The 23,038-nt window shown below is 47.1% G+C and overlaps 3 protein-coding genes across 6 annotated transcripts in view; 2 read left to right on the top strand and 1 right to left on the bottom strand.

Moving 5' to 3' along the window:
* The window catches only part of dnaja2a (DnaJ heat shock protein family (Hsp40) member A2a), a 23,019-nt gene extending 19,951 nt beyond the window's left edge, over nucleotides 1-3,068 (top strand). The window contains exons 7-9 of the mRNA XM_056607128.1: nucleotides 1-95; nucleotides 1,153-1,280; nucleotides 1,857-3,068. The exon at nucleotides 1-95 is cut by the window's left edge and continues 50 nt beyond it. Of these exons, the coding sequence (XP_056463103.1) occupies nucleotides 1-95; nucleotides 1,153-1,280; nucleotides 1,857-2,045 (412 nt within the window). The 3' untranslated portion in view covers nucleotides 2,046-3,068. The remainder of the gene's footprint in view (nucleotides 96-1,152; nucleotides 1,281-1,856) is intronic.
* Nucleotides 1,377-17,825, bottom strand: wdr59 (WD repeat domain 59). Of its 3 annotated transcripts, XM_056607124.1 has the most exons (27): nucleotides 17,708-17,796; nucleotides 17,363-17,412; nucleotides 16,854-16,989; nucleotides 16,610-16,695; nucleotides 16,418-16,498; nucleotides 15,810-15,847; nucleotides 15,535-15,623; nucleotides 15,334-15,450; nucleotides 15,161-15,238; nucleotides 14,848-15,004; nucleotides 14,679-14,758; nucleotides 13,754-13,883; nucleotides 13,485-13,582; nucleotides 13,150-13,314; nucleotides 12,852-12,947; nucleotides 11,876-11,980; nucleotides 11,315-11,436; nucleotides 10,961-11,114; nucleotides 10,449-10,505; nucleotides 8,721-8,854; nucleotides 8,027-8,108; nucleotides 7,586-7,698; nucleotides 7,212-7,350; nucleotides 6,110-6,191; nucleotides 5,767-5,893; nucleotides 5,524-5,666; nucleotides 1,377-5,099 (listed from the first exon to the last, which is right to left on the bottom strand). In XM_056607124.1, exons 1-27 carry the CDS (start codon nucleotides 17,759-17,761, stop codon nucleotides 4,864-4,866), a joined length of 2,949 nt encoding a protein of 982 aa, XP_056463099.1. In that variant the 5' UTR covers nucleotides 17,762-17,796; the 3' UTR covers nucleotides 1,377-4,863. The 3 variants fall into 3 exon arrangements, with proteins under 3 accessions (XP_056463099.1, XP_056463097.1, XP_056463098.1); XM_056607122.1 differs by lacking the exon at nucleotides 10,449-10,505 and having other exon boundaries at nucleotides 17,708-17,825; XM_056607123.1 differs by lacking the exons at nucleotides 16,418-16,498; nucleotides 16,610-16,695; nucleotides 16,854-16,989; nucleotides 17,363-17,412; nucleotides 17,708-17,796 and adding an exon at nucleotides 15,943-16,411.
* On the top strand, nucleotides 17,824-22,489 carry nob1 (NIN1 (RPN12) binding protein 1 homolog). Of its 2 annotated transcripts, none has more exons than XM_056607126.1 (9): nucleotides 17,824-17,927; nucleotides 18,848-18,980; nucleotides 19,068-19,201; nucleotides 19,285-19,377; nucleotides 19,451-19,582; nucleotides 19,738-20,031; nucleotides 20,287-20,384; nucleotides 20,471-20,615; nucleotides 21,979-22,489. In XM_056607126.1, the coding sequence occupies exons 1-9, from the start codon at nucleotides 17,859-17,861 to the stop codon at nucleotides 22,243-22,245; spliced, it is 1,365 nt and encodes a 454-aa protein (XP_056463101.1). In that variant the 5' UTR covers nucleotides 17,824-17,858; the 3' UTR covers nucleotides 22,246-22,489. The 2 variants fall into 2 exon arrangements, with proteins under 2 accessions (XP_056463101.1, XP_056463102.1); XM_056607127.1 differs by having other exon boundaries at nucleotides 19,285-19,356; nucleotides 21,979-22,488.
* Nucleotides 22,490-23,038: the final 549 nt, after the last annotated feature.

The raw sequence follows: 23,038 nt of genomic DNA, 5'->3' as shown, positions 1-23,038 counted from the left end.
GGTGGAGGCGCTGTGTGGCTTCCAGTTCACCCTGAAGCACCTGGACGCACGGCAGATCGTCGTCAAGTACCCAGCGGGCAAAGTCATTGAGCCAGGTAAGTCCTGAAGAAAACAGTAGGGGGCGCGGTACTCCTGAGGTAGGGCAGTAGGGGGTGGTGTATTGCTCTCCAGCCCCAGCTGCAGAGCGAATCAAATCGCAGAAGAATGGGCTAATATTATCATTTCTGAGTTAACAATAATTTTGGGCAGGGGATTCTGCGCACAGTATATCATACTAAACCTTGGTAAAACGGTCAACGACCGTCTTCTCTGTGCCAAATATCCCGCTGCTTCGGTTTTCCCTTTAATAGGCGAGTTGAGAGCCTACCAGCGCACCACTGGCATGAATGCTTGTCTCTGTGCGTATGTTTTAGGGATGTAACGTTACCGGTGTAACGGTAAACCCCGATAAAAATGTTTTAATAACAATTACCGTTTTCATTTCAAATACAATTATTATCTCGGTGGATAACCGCGCACGCGGTGTGGAAACCGTGTGCTTAAATCCTTCCCAGCGCTTCGTCCGAGTCTGCGCCATCAAGTAGTATGCTTGTTTATCATAGAAAGTAATTCGCATTTTTTGCAAGTTCCCTCAATTTCATCGCATAAAATTGCATAAATATGCCCCATATTTCATCGCATTTTTTAAGAATACGTGCCACATGATCAAGGATTTTTGGCCGCATAAATCACAAACGCCACATTTTTCTGGAGGGACTGCTATGTATGGGAAACACTGAAAAGGACAGATGTACTTGACTCTACCAACGCTGTCAAGCACTAGGTGTTTTACTCCAACCGACCACCAGTGGGGGGTGTTTTACTCCAACCGACCACCAGTGGGGGGTGTTTTACTCCAACCGACCACCAGTGGGGGGTGTTTTACTCCAACCGACCACCAGTGGGGGGTGTTTTACTCCAACCGACCACCAGTGGGGGGCGGGCGGGCGGTGAGAGGCCTGTTTTACTCCAACCGACCACCGGTGGGGGTGGGCGGGCGGCGAGAGGCCTGTTTTACTCCAACCGACCACCAGTGGGGGGGGGGTTTACTCCAACCGACCAAAAGTGGGGATGTTTTACTCCATAAGTGTTAATGTGCCTCCATCTCCCCAGGCTCGGTGCGGGTGGTGCGGGGGGAGGGGATGCCCCAGTATCGGAACCCCTTTGAGAAGGGAGACCTCTACATCAAGTTTGACGTCCAGTTCCCCAGCAACAACTGGATCAGCCCGGAGAAGCTGACGGTAAGGGTTGGGGTTAGAGGTGCTGAGGTTAAGGGTTGGAGGTTAAGGGTTGGGGTTAGAGGTGCTGAGGTTAAGGGTTGGAGGTTAAGGGTTGGAGGTTAAGGGTTGGAGGTTAAGGGTTGGAGGTTAAGGGTTGGAGGTTATGGAGAGGCCGTTCAGATCAGAAAAAAAATTAAAAGCCTCATATTCATTTGTTGATTAATGTCCAGGAGGAATTTAGTAAAGGTTTAGTAGTCCTCTGTACATGAGGGGTTTGATTAGTAAAGGTTCAGTAGTCCTCTGTACATGAGGGGTTTGATTAGTAAAGGTTCAGTAGTCCTCTGTACATGAGGGGTATGATTAGTAAAGGTTCAGTAGTCCTCTGTACATGAGGGGTCTGATTAGTAAAGGTTTAGTAGTCCTCTGTACATGAGGGGTTTGATTAGTAAAGGTTTAGTAGTCCTCTGTACATAAGGGGTTTGATTAGTAAAGGTTTAGTAGTTCTCTGTACACCGAGGGGTTGGATTAGTAAAGGTTCAGTAGGGTTAGGGGTAGCTCCGGTTCACTCTTCAGCTGACGGCGGTGTGTTCTCCTCAGGAGCTGGAGGACCTGCTGCCCTCGCGGTCCGAGGAGCCGGTGATCAGCGGCGAGACGGAGGAGGTGGACCTGCAGGACTACGACGCGGGCCAGGGCTCCTCGGGGGGCGGGCGGCGAGAGGCCTACAACGACAGCTCTGATGAGGAGGGGGGCCACCACGGCCCCGGGGTGCAGTGTGCCCACCAGTAGGACAGCCCCCGTCCCTCTCACACCCTGTGAAAAACCTGTAGGAGTTCCACCTGGAGCCAACATGTTGGTTCCTCAGACAGATTGACGAAGGTCTCCCCATGCAATCAGAAAGTGAAAGTCTAAATTAAGGGGTTTGTGAAGAGAGGTTTGTGTTCTGGGCTTGGTTTGTTTATTTATCTGTGGACTGTAAAACCCGGTCATTTATACATTGCATATGTTTATAAATGAGTCTTTGGATTCCCCCCCCCCCCCCGATGTGACATGTGACAGCAAACGCATGTAAATCCTTCATGTGACAAAATGGACGTTTTCTTTTCTTCCACTAAATGTCAAATATCGTAGAAAATACAGCGAACAGGTGGGCATAATTCTAGGGTTGGACTTCCTGGACCCCCTAGACCCCCATACCATACCACCTTGACCTCATATCTCCCGCTCCACCTCCCGCTCCTCCTGCTCCTCATCCTCAACCTCCTCCCAAGGAGAAACAGGCCGTCTAGAAGGCTTTTCACGTTGTGATTTGTTGTTCAACGTGACTCCGCTGAGCCGTGAGATGAAGACCAGGATGCTGGACACTCACTGGTTCAGGGTTTCATTCACTCACTTGGTTCATGGTTTCATTCACTCTCCAGCCATTGTTAGAAATTGTTTATATATCTGCTTGATTTTTACTGGTTTTCTTGGTAGGTTGTTTTTACCTGTTATTTCCTTTCTATTGTTTTAATTCAAACGTTGTGTATAATATGATGAAACTGAACAGTACTTTTTTCAGCTGCTGCGTTCACTGCTTTAGGATGTGATGACCCAGGACATTGGACACCATTCGCTGGTTAAGACTGCTTTGGTTCCTACGCTGGATTTAAACAGTGGGACACACTTTATTCAAGCTGCAAACTTATGGAAAAATAAGATTGAAGTTGTTAAATAAAATATTCAATTATCAAGCATAATTTTGCCGATTTTTCTACTTATTACTTTCAACATCTACATTAGACCGCTCGCTGAAAAGATAACCCTTAGATCCACTGGAGGAGCCAGAAGGCACTTTATGATACTGTTACCATATAGATATAATGTACTACTAAATTCAGATTTATTGATATTAGAAAATATATTTTATACTTTTGAATACTTCAGTATAAAGGATGTATTGAATAATTTAGGTGCTTATTGGCCTACAGATACTAATCATAAGTCAGGACACTACATTTGGCTGAATTCTAAAAGGTATTGGTAATATGAAGAGCCGTTTGGGAGGCGGGAGGCAGAGGAGCTGGCTCTTGTTGGTGAGCTGATCCAAAATTCCCATCTGGTCGCGCATTGACAGTAGCGACGTGTTTACCTTCCTAATTTCCGGATTTCCCTATGGTCTCCGCTGTAAACGTCACAACGCTTTGAACTGTGGGTGATGCCGTCTCACGGAAAGGGCTCGGGTTTCGCTTCGCCTCGTGCCCACTGCCTCCGTCCGTTGACTGATCCCCATTGACTTTGAATGGGGACGGACGCGCAATGCATTGTGGATCCGTGCGCTGAAGGCTCCGTCAAAAAGTTGAAAAATGTTCAACTTTTTCAGCAGCTACGGATCCGTCATCCAATCGGATCACGTATGCAAATTTAAGCACTGACACTACTCACGCCCCGTGCCCACTACCTCCGTCAGTTGTCCGTTGCCCATTGACTTTGAATGGGGACGGACGCGCAATGCATTGTGGATCCGTCCGTTCAGTTGGAGCGTTCGCCACCGTCAGAAAGTTGAACAATTTTCAACTTTTTCGGCAGCGACGGTTCCGTTATCCAATCAGATCGCGTATGCAAATGTAAGCACTGTGACGCGACTCGGGCTCTGACGATACTGGAAAGCGGGAAAGCGGGTCATCTTGCCTCGCAACAAGCAGGAAGAAGCAGGAAGAACCCGGCGAACCGATTTGATTGGCTGACGGATGCATCTGCAAAGACTACTCCCCCATCTGTCAGCCACGCCTTCCCACGTCCGTTGACTGACGGTGCAGTGGGCACGAGGCGTCAGGCTCTGACGAACCTGGAAACCTCCCCCATCCGTCAGCCACGCCTTCTGAGTCCTTTGACTGACGGTGCAGTGGGCAAGTGTGGACTCAAACCCCCAAGCCCTTTGGAATTCGACATTGCACAGCCCTGAAGCCTTATTTGCGCGAGAACGCACAGCAAAGTCTGAGTCCGGACATTGGTATTGGGACCATTTAGCCTTTTGAACTCTAAACGTCCAAACGTAAAATAGGCTGACAATGTTACGTGTCGTCCACTCTGTACTGGTGTATAATGAGCCTACTTGTTTTTTTGAGGCACACAAGCTAAGGTGATAAATCAACATCACTATGTAAATTGAATGTGAAAAAGAAGACGGTAAAAGTAAGTAGTTTTTACAAAATTTCAATATACAGATAGAACAAACAGTTTTAAGGTAGTTTTTCCATTTATCACAGCCCAACTGTAGCTTTTCATTTGTGGGTGACAGTATATTCAAAGAACTGAAGTTACAATCTTCTGGTTTTCAATAATACGGCTCGCAAGCACACGGCCAAAAGACAACCTGCTTCATCGAACAGATCCCAAATTAACTGGGTTGAGGTAAGGGGTAGGGTCAAAATGGTTAGGATTAGCAGGGTAAGGTTGCGAGTTAGGCTGAAGGGGATAGATGGGTTAGGGTTATGTTAAAAGGGCAAGGGTTTGATGGGTTAGAGTTGGGTTATAAGGGTTAGGGTTTGGATGGGTTAGGGTAGGATGGGTTATGGTCAGGTTAGATGGTTTTGGGTTGGATGGGTTAGGGCTAGCAGGGTTAGGGTTAGTAGGTGCTCTGCTGGAGGCAGTGGCAGCCGCAGCCCGCAGGGCACTGGTCGTGACGGTTGAACCAGTCCATCATGTGGCTGGTGTGGCCGCCGTGGCCGCAGCTCAGGCAGAAGTTGGAGGCTCCGCGCACGGCCACGTGGCAGACAGCGCACTGGAAGGTCAGCCGCCGGCACACCTCGCACTGCGTCCCGCGCGCCTGAGAGCGGCAGTGGCAGCAGAACACCCCGAACTCTGCAGCACGCGGCAAGGATAACAGACATGGAGGTTTGATTATATCTAGATTTTATCCAGTTAAACACCAGATTATATCCAGACTATATCTAGATTATATCATGTACGACAACAGATTATATCCAGTACAACACTAATCCAGATGATATCCAGTATAACACCAGATTATTTCCGGATTGTATCCAGAACACCACCAGATTATATCAAGCCCAAAACCATATCCAACCCATTACCATATTATATCCATATTATATCCATCCCATCACCAGATTATATCCAGATTCTTCAGAAGCACCTGAATTAGTAAATGTGGCAATATTGTTTGTGTGTATTATTGGTACTATTATCATAATTGTGTAGGTTTGTGTGTATTTTCCTCATTATTGTGTGTTTTTGTATTGTATCATTCAGATGGCACACTAACCGATCCCCTTGTGTGGTTCAGGAGGGCAGGAGGTGAACTTGAGCACGTCGGCTCTCTTCTCCTTCAGCCCCCAGCGGTGCAGGATCTCCCCGTAGCACTTCTTAAAGTCATCAAACTGCAGCACATGGGTGGGGTCCAGGAGCCTGGGGTCACAACGCAGGGTTATGGTCCCCACGGGGCTCTCACCACAGGGTTAGGGACCCCGCGGGGCCCTCACCACAGGGTTAATAAGGAAGGGATCACCTCTTGTTCATGTCGTGCTGCTCCCGTTCTCGTTCTCGCGGGTCCGAGTAGGCCTGGTTGCCGTAGCGATAGTCATCAGGTGACGACTCGCCCCAAGGACCCCCATGCTCAGAGTCCCGGCCTGTTGCTAGGGGCCATGAAATACATCCCATTAAATCACCATGGGGATCTAGCAGACCCCATCCAAACATCTAACAACACTCCCAGTGTTGTTAACCCCATGCTCTAAGGTTAGGGGGTACCCCCTGGTCACCCCAACCCCATGCGTTAGGGTTAGGGGGACACTCTGGTCACCCGACCCCATGCTAGGGTTAACTTGAGCCCTTGAATCCCTGAGTCCTACCGGGGTTCCAGGGGGCGACGGGGACGGAGTCGGACGTACTGGAGCAGGAGCCGGAGGTCAGGGAGCTGGATGTGAAGCTGGGCTGGGGAGGGTTAACACAAGCTGTCTGTCACACCAAACCTGACCAATAGGAACCTGAACAATGACAGACTGACCAATAACAGACTGACCAATGAGAACCTGACCAATAACAGACTGACCATTGAGAACCCGACCAATGAGAACCTGACCAATAACAGACTGACCAATGAGAACCTGACCAATGAGAACCTGACCAATGACAGACTGACCAATGAGAACCTGAACAATAACAACTTGACCAATAACAGACTGACCAATGAGAACATGAGCAATGAGAACCTGACCAATGACAGACTGACCAATGAGAACCTGACCAATAACAGACTGACCAATAACAACCCGACCAGTAACATACTGACCAATGAGAACATGACCAATGAAAACCTGACCAATAACAACCTGACCAATAACGGACACCAATGAGAACCTGACCAATACAGACTGACCAATGAGAACCTAACCAATGCAGACTGACCAATGATAACCTGACCAATGAGAACTAGGGTTCGACCGATACATCGGTCGGCCGATATTATCGGCCGATATTCACGTTTTTTACGTGTATCGTATCGGCCGATACGCGGCTGATTTTCGCTGATATATATATATCTTTTTTTTTTTTTACTTGTTATACCTCACCTGTTTTTAATATTTGTTAAATATTGTTCATCTACTTGTTCTTACTTGTTCTACATCACCTGTTTTTACTATTTGTTAAATATTGTTTTTTATATTGAAGTTCAATAGATGTTCCTTTTTTTAAATTGAGACTTTTAACATTTGTTATCAGTGTAATTTTTATGATTGAGGGAGCAAAAGCAGTATCGGCTCTAAATATCGGTTCTAAATATCGGCTCAAGAAAATCGGTATCGGCGTATAGGCTAAGGCTGATGAAAAAATATCGGTATCGTATCGGCCCTAAAAAATCTGTATCGGTCGATCCCTAATGAGAACCTGACCAATGACAGACTGACCAATGAAAACCTGAGCAGCTAGGAGGCCAGCGGAGGCGGGGCTTACGTAGCGCGAGTGGTGGGGGAGGAGGGCGGAGCGAGGCAGCTGCTGACCGCAGGGGGCGTCCGGAGGTCCCTGGGCTCTGAACACGCTGCACAGCATGGCCAGGGTCTGGACGTCACTCATCTGGCTGTAGTGGTCCAGCCTAGGGAGAGCGAGAGCAAAAGAGAGAGACAGGAGGAGTGAGTGCAGGGCCCCCGGGCTGGGGGTGTAAGGTGGACAGGCTTGGGGGGTCCTCTACCACCCCCAAGCCCATCAGTGCCTCTTGTATACAGGGCCCAGAATTTGATGCTACGCTCCTGAGTGAGTGCTATTGTCTACATGGACTGGGCAGTGAGACAGAATGAACCAGGTGCTCTATGTTCTCCAGGTTGACCTACAGAGTCTCCAGCAGGTGTCGTCCAAAGGGGTGCCTGGCCCAGGGGGTGTCGATGTCCGGGTCCGGGTCCGGTCCCAGGTCCTGGCTGGTGGCTGCGGACGCCAGGGCCCACACCTGTTGATGCACACGCACACAGGATGTGGAATCAGCTATATAAATATATATATATACTATCTATGATGTATACAGCTATGTAGAGCATGACAAACAATCTACAGTCTAGGGGGTCTATAGTGGTCTACAGTGGTCTAAAGTTGTCTATAGGTTTCAATAGGGGTCTACAGTGGTCAATAGGGGTGAACAGGCATACAGGCGTCTAACTAAGAGTAGTCTACAGGGGTCTATAGGCGTCTAAAGAACTTTATAGCAGTGTACAGGGGTCAATAAGGGTCTACCGGGGTCTACACTGGTCCACAGTGGTCTAAGGGGACAGGGGAATCACCTTGGCCACGTCCCGTCGGCCCACTACCAGCGCGGCGGCAGCGTTCTTCTGACACGTGTCCTGGATGTCACTCACGTTCAGACTAGAAGGAGGACGGACACGGTGGTGAGCAGGGAGAGATGGACACGGTGGTGACAGACGGACCCAGGGGGCCCAGGGTCAGTGGAGCTGCACGTTAGAATCTAACGCCTGGTTTCACCAAGCAGGTTAACACATGGGTTTGGCTCAAGCTACAAACCAGTCTGCATGACCCCCTATTTAAAGGACTAAAGATACCTCTATCAACTGGATTTAAAACATGTCAACACGCCATGAGCTCTCTCCCCGTGTTATCAGCAGACCTCTCACATGTAGCTCTCTCTCCCAGTGCTCCGGGCGGACCACTCACTGTAGCTCTCTCCCAGTGCTCCCAGCAGACCACTCACTGTAGCTCTCTGTCCCAGTGCTCCCAGCGGACCACTCACTGTAGCTCTCTCCCCGTGTTATCAGCAGACCTCTCACATGTAGCTCTCTCTCCCAGTGCTCCCAGCGGACCACTCACTGTTGCTCTCTCCCAGTGCTCCCAGCGGACCACTCACTGTAGCTCTTTCCCCGTGTTACCAGCAGACCTCTCACATGTAGCTCTCTCTCCCAGTGCTCCCAGCGGACCACTAACTGTAGCTCTCTCTCCCAGTGCTCCCAGCAGACCACTCACATGTAGCTCTCTCCCAGTGCTCGATGGACCGGCAGCAGGCAGGAGATCTCCTGGATGATGACCTTCCCCGCCAGCTTGATGGGTCGGTTGCTGGAGTCGCTCCCCTCGCGCTTGGTCTTGAACCTCCGGGATTTCTAGCGGACAGGAGTGAAAGAGAGGCGGGGAGACGGTAGCGCCCCCCAGAGGAGGAACCAAGCACCACTTGATTAAAAGTGGTTTCTAACAGATTAACAGGGCTGTGTGCGGCTGGGAGGAAGACCTGGCTGGAGTCAAAGCTGTTATTATTCCTGCCAGTAGATTATGTTGATGTGCTGGTAGATTATAGTGATATGATAGTAGATTATGTTGATGTGCTGGTAGATTAAACTGATATGATACTAGGGCTGGGCAATTAATCGAATTTCGATTTTAGCGTCAAACAATCACTAAATAACTATCGATTTTTTCGATTATTTTTCTAAATGATTTATGCAAATTGCAGGACAGCTGAATACATATCTGTACATTATTTTAGATTTGAACATTTTCTTTTGGACCATTTTCTGCATTATTTTAAAGCGAAATTTAAAAATTCTCAGCTACAAAGAATTTTGAGAGAGACATGCTGAAAAAATACATCATGTTTTCAAACTCAAAAAATAATCGTTTGAACATCGTGATTTCAATATTGACCAGAATAATCGTGATTATGATTTTTTTTTCCATAATCGAGCAGCCCTATATCATAGTAGATAATGTTGATGTGCTGGTAGAATATACTGATATGATAGTAGATTTTGTTGATGCACTGGTAGATTATACTGATAGTCGATTATGTTGATGTGCTAGTAGATTATACTGATATGATAGTAGATTATATTGACGTGCTAGTAAATTATGTTGATATGATAGCAGATTATGTTTATGTGCTGGTAGATTATACTGATATAATAGTAGATTATGTTGATGCGCTAGTAGATTATATTGATTTGATAGTAGATTATATTGTGCTTGTAGATCATATTTAAATGCTAGTATATTATATTGATGTGCTACTAGATTATGTTGATGTTCTGATAGATTATAGTGATATGATGATAGATTATATTGATGTGCTAATAGATTATATTGATGTGTTTGTAGATTATTTTGATGCGCTAGATTACGTTGATGGGGCAGTAGGTTATATTGTTGTGTTAGTAGATTATATTGATGTGCTAGTCGATTTTATTGATGTGCTAGTAGATTATATTGATTCGCCAATAGATTATATTGTGCTACTAGATTATATTGTGCTAGTAGATTATATTAATGTGATAGTAGATTATATTGTGCTAGTAGAATACATTGATGTGCTAGTAGATTATGTTGATGTACTAGTAGATTACATTGATGTGATAGAAGATTACATTGTACTAGTCGATTATATTAATGTGATCGATTATATTGATGTGCTAATAGATTATATTGTGCCAGTACATTATATTGATGTGAAAGTAGATTATATTGGCCTAGTAGATTCTATTGATGTGCTAGTGGATTATATTGATGTACTATAAGATTAAATTGAAAGTGATCGTTAGTTCGTGGAGACCAAACAGCGTGTCAGATGAATCGTGGACAATGTTGCTGTTACTATCGACCGACATGCGAGGCCGCAGGATACATCGGGAGGGGAGGAGGGAGGGCTCAGTACCGGGTAGTCGTGGATAGGGTAAGGGTTGGAGGTGAGGAGGGAGGTATCAGTACCGGGTAGTCATGGATAGTTTGGACAGACCAACGGCGGAGGGCAGACATTGGGGGCTTCTGATTGGGGGAGAACGGGGGTGTAGAAGTGGACCAAGGAACCAAAAGGAGACAAAAGATTGGCCCATTTGGGAGGGTGGTGACCAATCAGGGAAGGAAGACACAAAGTATGAGGAGGGTACACATATGGAACATACAAACCACAAAGAGAAACCCTGCAGGTGACCTCATTCACTGAGCTAACAGCTTAATGCAGGCTACACACACATCTCTACACTCTCAGTGTGTTCATGCGTGTGCGTGTGTACGTGCATGCATGCGTGTGTGTGTGTGCGTGTGTGCCTTTGTATGCATGTGAGTGTATGCGTGTGCGTATGTGTGTGTGTGTGTGTGTGTGTGTGTGTGTGTGTGTGTGTGTGTGTGTGTGTGTGTGTGTGTGTGTGTGTGTGTGTGTGTGTGTGTGTGTGTGTGTGTGTGTGTGTGTGTGTGTGTGTGTGTGTGTGTGTGTGTCTCACCCGCTCCTTGTAATAGAAGGAGGAGATGGACACGGTGTCCTTGTCGGAGCGGGTGGGGCTCCCGCTGTACAACCTCAGGGTGCTCTGAGACTCGGTGCGCATCTTCATGGGGGTCAGCACCCCGCTGTGGTACGCAGACAGCGCCGACAGGGACCTGGGGCGCACACAGTGGAGGAGGAACACCTTCTGATGTAAAGTGTCTGATGATTGGCTCTGGGAATGTAAGGTGTCTTATGATTGGCTCTGAGAATGTAAATATTTTATGATTGGCTCTGAGAATGTGAATATCTTATGATTGGCTCTGAGAATGTAAATATCTTATAATTGGCTCTGAGAATGCAGGGATCACCTCACCTCGGCGTGGGTTCGGAGGCCGGGACCGAGCGGTGCATGGTGTTTGGTCGCGTGAAGTAGACCAAGCAGCCAGTGCCGCAGAAGCGCGCTCCAGAGGTGCGGGGGAAGGGGATGTTGGCGTCCTGGTGACAGACAAACAGGAGGAGGCGGAGCTATCACCTCTAAAGTCTAGCCTCTATCTAACGCCATCATCTAACCCTCGAGACCCTATGGTCAGTGACCCTAACCCAGGAACATTTATACCAGTGTAAGGGTCAGTGACCCTAACCCAGTAACATGTATACCAGTGTAGGGGTCAGTGACCCTAACCCAGTAACATGTATACCAGTGTAGGGGTCAGTGACCCTAACCCAGTAACATGTATACCAGTGTAGGGGTCAGTGACCCTAACCCAGTAACATGTATACCAGTGTAGGGGTCAGTGACCCTAACCCAGTAACATGTATACCAGTGTAGGGGTCAGTGACCCTAACCCAGTAACATGTATACCAGTGTAGGGGTCAGTGACCCTAACCCAGTAACATGTATACCAGTGTAGGGGTCAGTCACCCTGACCCTCACCTGGTAGGATCCGTAGGTGTTGGTGACCCTGGGAAAGGCGGGCAGGGCGGGGGTCACCGGGTTCGACAGGACGTAGGGGCTGGCGGGCGGACCGTCTTCCTGGGTCTAGGAACACCGTAAACACCCTCATGTCATACCGTATACAACCTCAGGTCATACCGTAAACACCCTCATGTCATACCGTATACAACCTCATGTCATACCGTAAACACCCTCACGTCATACCGTAAACACCCTCATGTAATACCGTAAACAACCTCATGTCATACCGTAAACAACCTCATGTCATACTGTAAACAACCTCACGTCATTCATATCACACACCTGTAATATACTGCATATAGTTAGCTATTGACGTATGTATATGTGTGTATATGTGTATTTTATTCCATTCTGTTGTTGGTTAGATACATATAGATTTCATTTTAATATGCATATCTTTCCTTAAAATGTCAGTTTATTCTGTATTTTGTTCTCTGTTGCTAGTTGTCTTCATTCGACTTGATTGACTTTTATGTTTCTGACTTCAGCTAAGCAACTGTTAAAAATCATTTTCTCTGGGATCAATAATGTTCAATTAAAGTATTATTACTTTTATCTTAAAAACATTATGATATTTAGTCCATGATATTTAGTATTTGGAACAATAAAGTTATGATATTACATTTTTTTACCCCACCCCTACTACATACATAATATATAGTGTGTACATAAACGTGTTTGTTTGATGTGAGGCTGGAAACAACATGTGTGTGTTTGCTGTGAGGCTGGAGCGGACAACATGTGTGTGTTTGCTGTGAGGCTGGAGGAGACAACATGTGTGTGTTTGCTGTGAGGCTGGAGGAGACAACATGTGTGTGTTTGCTGTGAGGCTGGAGGAGACAACATGTGTGTGTTTGCTGTGAGGCTGGAGGAGACAACATGTGTGTGTTTGCTGTGAGGCTGGAGGAGGCTTGCAGCAGGAGGGGGTCCTCACCATGTCCGACTCTAGGCAGGACATCAGCTGTCGCACACACGGCTCCAGACAGTTCTGGTTCCTCTTTACCTTCTGCAGTGACGTGTCCGTTAGAATCTACAACACAGGATTCAAACTATCAGCACACTCCTCAGTGTCCATCTCATCCTCACTCCCCATCATCATCATCATCGTCATCACCAACTCCACAACCTTCATGATCATCATCACGACCACCACCACGATCATCACCACAAGAAGAAGGTTTCCTGTCTGAGGGGTACTGCTATACCTCCGGTTGAGGAAGGAGGGGCTGTACCTTCTGGATCTTGGTCCTCATGGCAGAGGGGATGCTGGTGGGGGAGACGAACTGGAAGGTAGGCACGGCGTTGTTGGGGTAATGGGCGGGAAACTTCACCACCAGCCGCACCTGGTGGCTGCCCAGGTGGGCGGAGACCACGCAGCTCCGGTTTAGAGCATCCATCTGGACGCACAGGAGAACCGCCACCATCATATATATAACCCTAACTGTCATATCGATTACCAGCCTCATCGGGTTCAGATATTCCTATTTTCCTATTTAGATCATATGCATAAACACGATGAGATGGAGGCTGTCTTGATGGGTGTGGATTCACCCCATCCCCCTCCTACCTCCACGTTGACGTTCCTGATCTGCAGGTTGACCAAGGAGAACTCCTGCTGCAGGGTCTGGGGCGCCCCGCTGGAGCCCAGGGCCGCCTGCTCCGGGTCTGGGAGAGAGATTACAGGATTACGCGCATTGTTTATTACTGGTTATTTATTCAACAGGGAATTGAGATTGGCCTACATGTTACTAGTACCTCCCTAGCGGACTACATTACCCAGCAGGCCCATTAGCTGACCTACAGCCTCCATACAAGGCTCCTCCATGCTGATCTCACCGTGCAGGTCTTCAGCCAAGGGGGCTGTGCTCTGCTGGGGCTCCAGGTCCTGGGAGGACTGGGTCCTCTCCGGCTCCATGCTGAGGGCCACGCCCTCCAGCAGCTCCTCCACCGTGTCGTTGGCACACAGCTGCAACCGCGGCAGCCGTCCCAACAACCAGACAATCAATTGGTGCTGCGTTATTCCCATCTGTCTGTATTTGCAGCAGCTACCATTAGAACATAAGCAAGCACCAGAGCAGGCTGGGGTGTTGGGAAGCACCGACCTAAAGCCCTGACCCTAGCCCTAACCATAATCTAAAGCACTGACCCTAAAGCCCGGACCCTAACCCTAACCCTAATCTGAAGCACTGACCCTAAAGCCCTGACCCTAACCCTAACCCTAATCTGAAGCACTGACCCTAAAGCCCTGACCCTAACCCTAACCCTAATCTGAAGCACTGACCCTAAAGCCCTGACCTTAACCCTAACCCTAATCTGAAGCACTGACCCTAAAGCCTGGACCCCAACCCTAATCCTAATCTGAAGCACTGACCCTAAAGCCCTGACCCTAACCCTAATCTGAAGCACTGACCCTAAAGCCCTGACCCTAACCCTAATCTGAAGCACTGACCCTAAAGCCTGGACCCTAACCCTAATCCTAATCTGAAGCACTGACCTAAAGCCCTAAACCCAACATTGGCCTAAAGCCCTCACTCTAACCCTAACTCTTACCTGAAGTACTGGCCTAAATCCCTCACCATAACCCTATCACTGACCTAAAGCCCTGACCCTAACCCTAACCCTATCACTGACCTAAAGCCCTGACCCTAACCCTATCACTGACCTAAAGCCCTCACCCTAACCCTATCACTGACCTTAAACCCTGAACATAACCCTAACCAGAAGCACTGACCTAAAGCCCTCACTAACCTGAAGCACTGACCTTCTGCAGCTGTGGATCCACGCGCCATATCCTCAGGGTCTGGTCTCTGGACCAGGTGACCAGCTGGCAGTCCTTGGAGCCTGCGGGCAGCAGAGAGATATTGAAGCTTTACACAGTGTTTCACAGCGTCAGATATAGCTGGTTATTAACAGGGAGACGGGCGTCGGACCTTCTTTCTGCGGGCGCCACTGGAACTCCAGGACCACGTCGTCATGGCCCACAAAGGCGTGGACGGGGCTGTTGAGGTCCAGCGTGCTCCACAGCAGCAGGCTGTTCTCCCGGCGCAGCTGGGGAACCATGACCGTCACCAGGCCGTGGGAGAAGGGCTGGCATGGAGGGTTAGGCAGCGAGAGGGGAATGGTATTCAGTTAGAAAGAGAGAGCATACATACCGTCATGTTGAACCACTTTGACCAGTTCATAGTCATAGTAATAGTATATTACTATATTTAATACTATTATTACAATACAATATTAACTCACTGTGTATCGTGCCTTCCACACCGGTACCTGGCACGATAAGATGTTGAGGCACTTTCTCGGCTGTCTGTAATCCCAGAACTTGGGACAGGTATAGACACAGTGATTGTTGTTGTTTGTGGTCTAAGTGCACGGTAGGGTTAGATTCAGGGTCGGAGAAGGTGCGTTCCTCTCACCCTGACAGAGTTGTCCTGACTAGACGTGGCCAGGATGTACTCGTTGTCCGGGTGCCAGTCCAGCCCGTGGATCTTGGACAGATGGGCGGCTACATACTCCACCGCTGTGTTGGGTTTCTACTAGAACAAGTCCTAATAAATAGACTGCTTGTTCTTTGTGTCTCAAAACATCTGTGTTTAGAAATCCAGATTGTCCCTCACCCTTCTGTCCCATATGCGGACATCTCCGTCATGACTGGAGGCCAGGACGTTCTGGTTCTTTCTGTTCCATTTGACTTGAGAAGCTCCGGCTACAAGACAAGAGAAGAGATGCTCAAGGATGCTCGAGGATAGCCACGACAGCACCCTCTACTGTTGAAACTTAGTTATTGCACCTTTGGCGGAGGTTATGCCAGGTGACTATTTAAGATAGATGCTCTTCATGCGGTTTGACATTAATGTTGATCATCTTAAGCCCCTCCTCCTTCTTAACTCACCGACTGCAGAGAGTGCCACCAAGGGCTTCCGGGGGTCTCTGTCAAATCAAACATAGGATGGATTAAATTAAAAAAGGATTGCCGGAGTCTTACGTAAACAAGGTGCTAATGTAACCTCATTAGATCATCCTACCTAGTGTCCCAGATGTTGATATAGGAGTCATAACAAGGTGCTAATGTAACCACATTAATCATCCTACCTAGTGTCCCAGATGTTGATATAGGAGTCATCATAACAAGGTGCTAATGTAACCACATTGATCATCCTACCTAGTGTCCCAGATGTTGATATAGGAGTCATAACAAGGTGCTAATGTAACCACATTGATCATCCTACCTAGTGTCCCAGATGTTGATATAGGAGTCATCATAACAAGGTGCTAATGTAACCACATTGATCATCCTACCTAGTGTCCCAGATGTTGATATAGGAGTCATAACAAGGTGCTAATGTAACCACATTGATCATCCTACCTAGTGTCCCAGATGTTGATATAGGAGTCATAACAAGGTGCTAATGTAACCACATTGATCATCCTACCTAGTGTCCCAGATGTTGATATAGGAGTCATAACAAGGTGCTCATGTAACCACATTGATCATCCTACCTAGTGTCCCAGATGTAGATATAGGTGTCCACAGAGCTGCTCACGAGGTACTCAGCTTCAAACCAGGACCAGTCAAGGTCACTTAATTAAAACAAATTAATTAATTTGTTGTTGCAGATATATTTGCGGATAATTACATTCATTATTTGTAACTTTTAATAAGTCTGGTTGAGTGATTTTTGATTGTGTTACCTGATGACTCGCGTGTGTCCCTGCAGAGATGCGTGGACCTCCCCAAAGCCATCTTTCCACGTATAAAGGTCTACCCGCTGGTTACTCTGCAGCCCGAGACACCACCCCGGTGACAGGAATATATTACGCATCAATTTTAAACACAAACTGTCTCAGGAGCAGTTATCTGCAGGGGGCATGGTTCAGTGTAGACCATGAACATAATTATGCATTACATGTTTTGGTATAAGAGTACAAGACTTACAGAGGCAGCAAAAACCCGGGACTGAGCCCTGTGGGGATTCCACTGCACCGTGCCCACGTCCCACTTGCTCTGACGGCTGATCTTACGCGGCGCTTCAGACGGTTTCTCCAGATTCACCACATACAGGAAACGCCGACTGGGACAAACCAAAAATAAAAAGAAGAACTTTACATTAACAGAACAGAGTAGGCCTACGTTTATGAAAATAGGGTATATATATGTTATCTGACACTATGTTATCTAATCTATTATTAGTACCTGGATAAGTAAAATCATAGATGCATATATATACATGGAAACAACACTATTTAGTTATACACTGTTGAGTATCTGCATTTTTAACCTAATCAAAGATTGGCTTTCATCAAAGAATACCAATTACAACCAATTATATTTGGACCCATTACTGTTTATCTAAAATAGGTGTATTTTGTCACGGGCCTATGTCCATGGATATATTTCTTAGTGTTATGCGTTAAAAACATCACCATGTTCCCCCTGACCCTTACCCCGATAGCACGGCGTGGAGCCCCAGACAGTCCACTGACATCGCGGTGGCCTGCAAAATGTCCAAAGTAAATAAAACTGGCAAGGTGTATGACCAACAAACTTTAAATCTAATCTACACATGTAGTCTTTTAGTTGTATCCATACTCAACTCTACAATTATACAATTCACATTTGTGTGTATAGTGTAACTTAAAAGCAGTGGACTGTAATCATCTTCACATTGAGTTAAAGGTGTACATTTAATGTGAACTGCTAATGACAGCCCGCAGCACTAAGGGACATCACATAGTGTCAGTCATCAAATAAATTGAGCTTCAGTATCACATTATATCTTTATATTATACCTGGGCATCCCTAAACTCAACCACCACATTCTCGCTGCTCCAGCGGGCTGCCATCTTCCTCACAACATCAACAAGAAGTGACGTGCGCCAGAACACGTGACCTCCACAGCCTCTCTTCTGATTGGATTCTCGCCACAGACCCAGATCCAAGATGGCAGCTACCTTGGTGGAGCATGTTGTCGCTGACGCAGGAGCGTTTCTGAAGAAAGCTCCTCTTCAGGTCAGTCTTTGATTGTTTATTTGCTAATAAGCATGCTGTAAATAAAGCTTACTGACCCTAACCCATAATCCTGTCCTCCCTGACTGGCCACTACGAGTAGATAAGTCTAAGGGATGGTTAACCCACTACTAGTAGATCATGCAGTGGTCACCACTACAATAAATAAGTTATACCCTAACCCAAACCACTTGATAGATCGATGTTAGGGTTAACCCAGCACTAGTAGATCATGGTAAGGTTAACCCACTACTAGTAGATCAGGGCTAGGGTTAACTCACCACTAGTAGATCAGGGTTAGGTTAACTCACCACTAGAAGATCAGGGTTAGGTTAACCGACTTATAGAAGATCAGGATTAGGGTTAATTCACTACTAGTAGATCAGGGTTAGGTTAACCCACTACTAGAAGATCAGGGTTAGGTTAACCCACTACTACTAGATCAGGGTTAGGTTAACTCACCACTAGAAGATCAGGGTTAGGTTAACCCACTACTAGAAGATCAGGGTTAGGGTTCACTCACTACTAGTAGATCAGGGTTAGGTTAACCCACTACTAGTAGATCAGGGTTAGGTTAACCCACTACTAGAAGATCAGGGTTAGGTTAACCCACTACTACTAGATCAGGGTTAGGTTAACTCACCACTAGAAGATCAGGGTTAGGTTAACCCACTACTAGAAGATCAGGGTTAGGGTTCACTCACTACTAGTAGATCAGGGTTAGGTTAACTCACTACTAGTAGATCAGGGTTAGGTTAACTCACTACTAGTAGATCAGGGTTGGTTTAACCCACTACTAGTAAATCAGGGTTAGGTTAACTCACTACTAGTAGATAAGGGTTAGGTTAACTCACTACTAACAGGACTCACGCTGTATTACAACGCAGAGTTAATGGACCACATTATGTTGTAATTTGTTGCAGGACATCGGAGCAACAATCTACACCCTGAAGGACGTGGTGGAGGAGATCAGAGATAAGAACACCAGAAGAAGTCTGTCTGTCCTACCATATCAGCTCAACTTCAAAGAACCGTATCCTGAACACATCCGGTTTGGTAAGACTTCCACACGCTTTGACTTTGTGACACGGTCCTGCATGTCTTTGGTTCCGGATTGACCCGACAACGTGTCTCTTCTCCTAGTGACTGAGTTCTCCAAGAAGACGGGGGACTACCCCAGCCTGTCGGCCACGGACATCAAGGTCCTCGCTCTGACCTATCAGCTAGAGCTAGAGCAGGTCGGCTCAGACCATCTGAAGAAGGAGCCAGAAGTCAAGGTAACTGCGACAGCTTCTATATGATCTCATATTTTACACAGCTTGGTGTTATTTTGAACTTTTGAAAACATTTCCTACTCCAGGTGCATGTTCAGAACACACAGCGGCACCCAGAGGCTCCGGTCAACGTCGCTGGATTTCACTTCCCGTCAAGAGTAAACCTTATAACCCCGAAAGTAAAAACAGATCCTGCTAGGATTTCCTGCCCTTCTGTATATGCCCTCTTATTCTGTTGTTATTGGTGTTTAGAAGGCGGGAGACGGCAGACAAACGCCTGCACGCTCGCACTCTGTTCTCCACGCTGAGGATGGGGAGTTTAACAGTTTCCAGTTCTGGAGGGTCCCGCTGCCATGCATTGCGTCTGACCTGTTAGAATGGCTGGTAAGTATTTAAGAAACTATGCACAATGATCAGTATTTAAAAGGTCTAGAACTATTATCTGATTTGACATTTTATTTTTTTAAGGAACCATTTCTTCCAGGGCGATCAAACGATGCTGCTGATGTTCCGGTTTGATATGGATGCTTTGTTCTCAGGACGATGAGGGCGGCAGGAGCTCTGGAGTGGAAGACCGACCCGGAGCAGGGGAGGAAGAACTGCAGCAGACTGAATACTGTGAAAGAGAGCAGGGCAGAGAGCTGTCAGAAGAGGACGAGATAGAGGAGGAGGACGAGGAGGACGAGGAGGACGAGGACGAGGACGAGGAGGAGGACGATGGTGAGGGATGGATAACTCCTAGCAACCTCAAGCAAGTTCAGCTGGAGTCGGGGGACTGGACGGCCCCCACTGATATTAAAGTGGGATGTCTGACCACTGACTTTGCCATGCAGGTAATGTAATTGTAATATCTAAATTATTGATTTAAAGGGGACCATGTATAATTTACAAAGTAAATGTCTCCATTGGATGCCCCGTATCAGATTATAGATTCAACTGTATAATCAAATGTGATATACCAGCTATATCGCTCATACAGACTTTGACTCTGCATGTTACAATAGCCGAGTGACAATATTTATAAAATGATAACAGTAGAATATTAAGTGAGAAATGTTCTTAACTGATATGTTTACTATTATGTCCAGAATGTTCTCATTCAAATCGGCCTTCATGTCCTCTCGGTCAACGGAATGCTCATAAAGCAAGCAAGAAACTACATCCTACGCTGCCACGCCTGCTTCAAGTGAGTAGGAAGCAGTCTGTTAAAACATTTCATCATTCAATTCTGTTTTGGAACCCACTGATGTTTCTTTTTTTTTCCTTTTGTAGAACTACAACAAACATGACGAAGGCATTCTGCCCTCACTGTGGAAACAAAACATTAAAGAAGATCGCAGTTACCATCAACGAGGACGGCAGCACGCAGATGCATTTCTCCCGGAACCCCAAAGTCCTGAACCCCAAGGGGTTGAAGGTAAGAGTGGAAGACCTAAGCATAACCCTGAGAGTAGAAGAGCTTACCCTTAGAGTAGAAGACCTAAGCCTAACCCTGAGACTAGAATACCTAACCCTTACCCTAGAATACCTAGCACTGAGAGTGGAATACCTAACCCTGAGAGTAGAAGACCTAACGCTGAGAGTAGAAGACCTAACCCTGAGAGTAAAAGACCTAACCCTGAGAGTAGAAGACCTTAAGGTGCGGCCACACCTAACGCGTTACGCGCGTTAGATTACGCCCGTAACGCGCCTTACCTGACGCTTGATCATTGTGTGTCACAAAAATGGTTAAACGCGCCTATGCAGCTAGGTGAGCCCGCCCTGAAGGTGCTTATTTTCGATAGTGACCGGCGACGTTCTATACATTATCCCGCTTATTACAAGGCTACTTGCCAAAACGAAAAAATAACATCACATGGTGTGTCTTTTTACAATTTATTCATTACCAGCATTCGTAGTGTTGATTAGTAGAGAAATAGTCCGCCAAAGACTTTGACGTTGCTTAGCAACCGAAGACAATGGGGTTGACAAGTTACCCCATCGACTACTACCCATGCAAGTGAACGGCATTGAGAAGACCCGTGTAATAAAGGCCTATAATATTTCAGTTTATGGCATAGATTTCTCCTCAGATGAGGCCAATAAAGCAATGATTAAAAAGAAAAACACAAACACTCGATCAAAGGCCCGGCCCGACCCGGCCCGAGGATAGTGGTGGGAAATATCGGCCCGACGCGGCCCGCGGGTTAGGTCAGGCTCGGGCAGAGAATCTAAACTCTAGTGCATGACGTCCTCCGCAAGCGCTCACAGCTGGGTGAGTTTCACCACCTCCTCATCGTTTCAGCAGACACTGATGACTTGGTCGTCCATGTTCTTTCTGCTTCTGTGCGTCCTCCGTCTCTCTGCCAATGACATCAGGTCAAGCTCAACGCTGATTGGCTATCGCGGTTAAGCGTCACGCGTAGGCGTGTCTAAAGTTCAATTATTTGAACCCCGCTCGTTAGTGGGTTGGGCGCGTTGGGCGCGTTATGCTTTACGCGCTGCTTTAGTGCGTGTAACGCATCTACGCGCCTCTATGCAAAAATGCCGATTTTCAATGCCTCTAACGTGCGTAACGCGTTCAGTGTGGCCGTACCTTTACCCTGAAAGTAGAAAACCTAACCCTAACCCTGAGAGTAGAAGACCTAACCCTGAGAGTAGAAGACCTAACCCTTACCCTGAGAGTAGAAGACATAACCTAATGTATTGCTTATTACATAATGCCTCGTTGCATGAGATATGTACATCATAAATCGTCACGGTGCACTGTGCTGGTGAGTGACGGCCTGCTGTCCTTGCAGTACGCTTTGCCGCTGCCCAGAGGAGGCAAACACGCTAACAACCCCCATCTGGTGGAGGACCAGCGCTTCCCCCAGCAGAGGCTCTCCAGGAAGGCCCGGCAGAAGACCAACGTGTACGACCCCGACTACGTCAGCGGCAGCTCCCCCTTCAGGGAGAACGATATCACCAGCCGGGCGGCCAACCTGCAGATCAGCGACGGCCGGGGCGGGGGGGGGCGACAGAGGACCAACCCCAACGCTACACGCAAGAAATTTGTGAAAAAGTGAAGACTATGTGGACCCCTCCTCACATGTAGAACTGACCTCAAACCAACCTTTATTTTGCAGGTTTCTAAAGTTGACAGGATTTCGTATTCTATGGCAATACATTTTGTGGGCTGTCTATCAGTGTAATGTAACTTTATTAACAATAACCCTGTTTGAAATAAACACATTGCTTTCAAATGAGCCCAAACAACAATAAAAAACGATTTGCTTAAAAAAATTACAAATAACACTTAAAAACTGTCAATGATTTCCCATTCTTGCGATTCAAGTGACAAAACAATTCTCAAACTTTGAGCGTATCTATGGAAAGCAAGCGGTGACCAATGCATCAAAAGAGATTTGGCATTTTGGCCGCCTCATGTACCCTGACAGTGGCTGATTCATTATGATCTCCAACTCCAACACACAGATTTGCAGACTAAGGTTAGGAGTTGTTAGGCATTCAGATCAGATTCAACTTTATTGTCCTTTAGCAGAGTACAGGTACAGAGCCAATGAAATGCAGTTGACATCCAACCAGAAGGGCATAAGAGGCCTTTGTGTGGGCCAGCTTGGGGAGGAGCTCACTACAGGTCCCTGGCTGAGGAACAGCCTCTGGGTTGGTCAGACTGCTGAGCTCTCTATGACCTGGAACCACTTTGGAGCACAAACCAAGGGTGAGCGAAGGGTGCACCCACACGACAGCCCAGGCGCTTGTTCTAGCGGAGGACGAGTCGTCACGGAGGCGGCTGGGTGAGTCACTGAGCTTCTGTCAAGGACTGCCTACTCACAACGCCTCCAAGGCCGAACCAGA

This window comes from Gadus chalcogrammus, chromosome 14 (assembly GCF_026213295.1).
Source record: "Gadus chalcogrammus isolate NIFS_2021 chromosome 14, NIFS_Gcha_1.0, whole genome shotgun sequence".
Taxonomy (NCBI): domain Eukaryota; kingdom Metazoa; phylum Chordata; class Actinopteri; order Gadiformes; family Gadidae; genus Gadus; species Gadus chalcogrammus.
Note: the sequence above shows the minus strand (reverse complement) of the source record. Positions and strands in the feature narration are given on the sequence as shown.

Bases quoted from the DNA above. Each gene is read 5' to 3' on its own strand.
- wdr59 (XM_056607124.1), bottom strand. From the start codon at position 17,761: ATGGCAGCCCGCTGGAGCAGCGAGAATGTGGTGGTTGAGTTTAGGGAT. The intron at 15,451-15,534 runs GTGAGGGACAAT...TTGTTCTAGTAG, and splicing joins TCCGCATATGGGACAGAAGG to AAACCCAACACAGCGGTGGA. The intron at 8,109-8,720 runs GTGAGTGGTCTG...TCCTCCTTCTAG, and splicing joins GCACTGGGAGAGAGCTACAT to TCTGAACGTGAGTGACATCC.
- nob1 (XM_056607126.1), top strand. From the start codon at position 17,859: ATGGCAGCTACCTTGGTGGAGCATGTTGTCGCTGACGCAGGAGCGTTT. The intron at 20,385-20,470 runs GTGAGTAGGAAG...TTCCTTTTGTAG, and splicing joins CGCTGCCACGCCTGCTTCAA to AACTACAACAAACATGACGA. The intron at 20,616-21,978 runs GTAAGAGTGGAA...CTGTCCTTGCAG, and splicing joins TGAACCCCAAGGGGTTGAAG to TACGCTTTGCCGCTGCCCAG.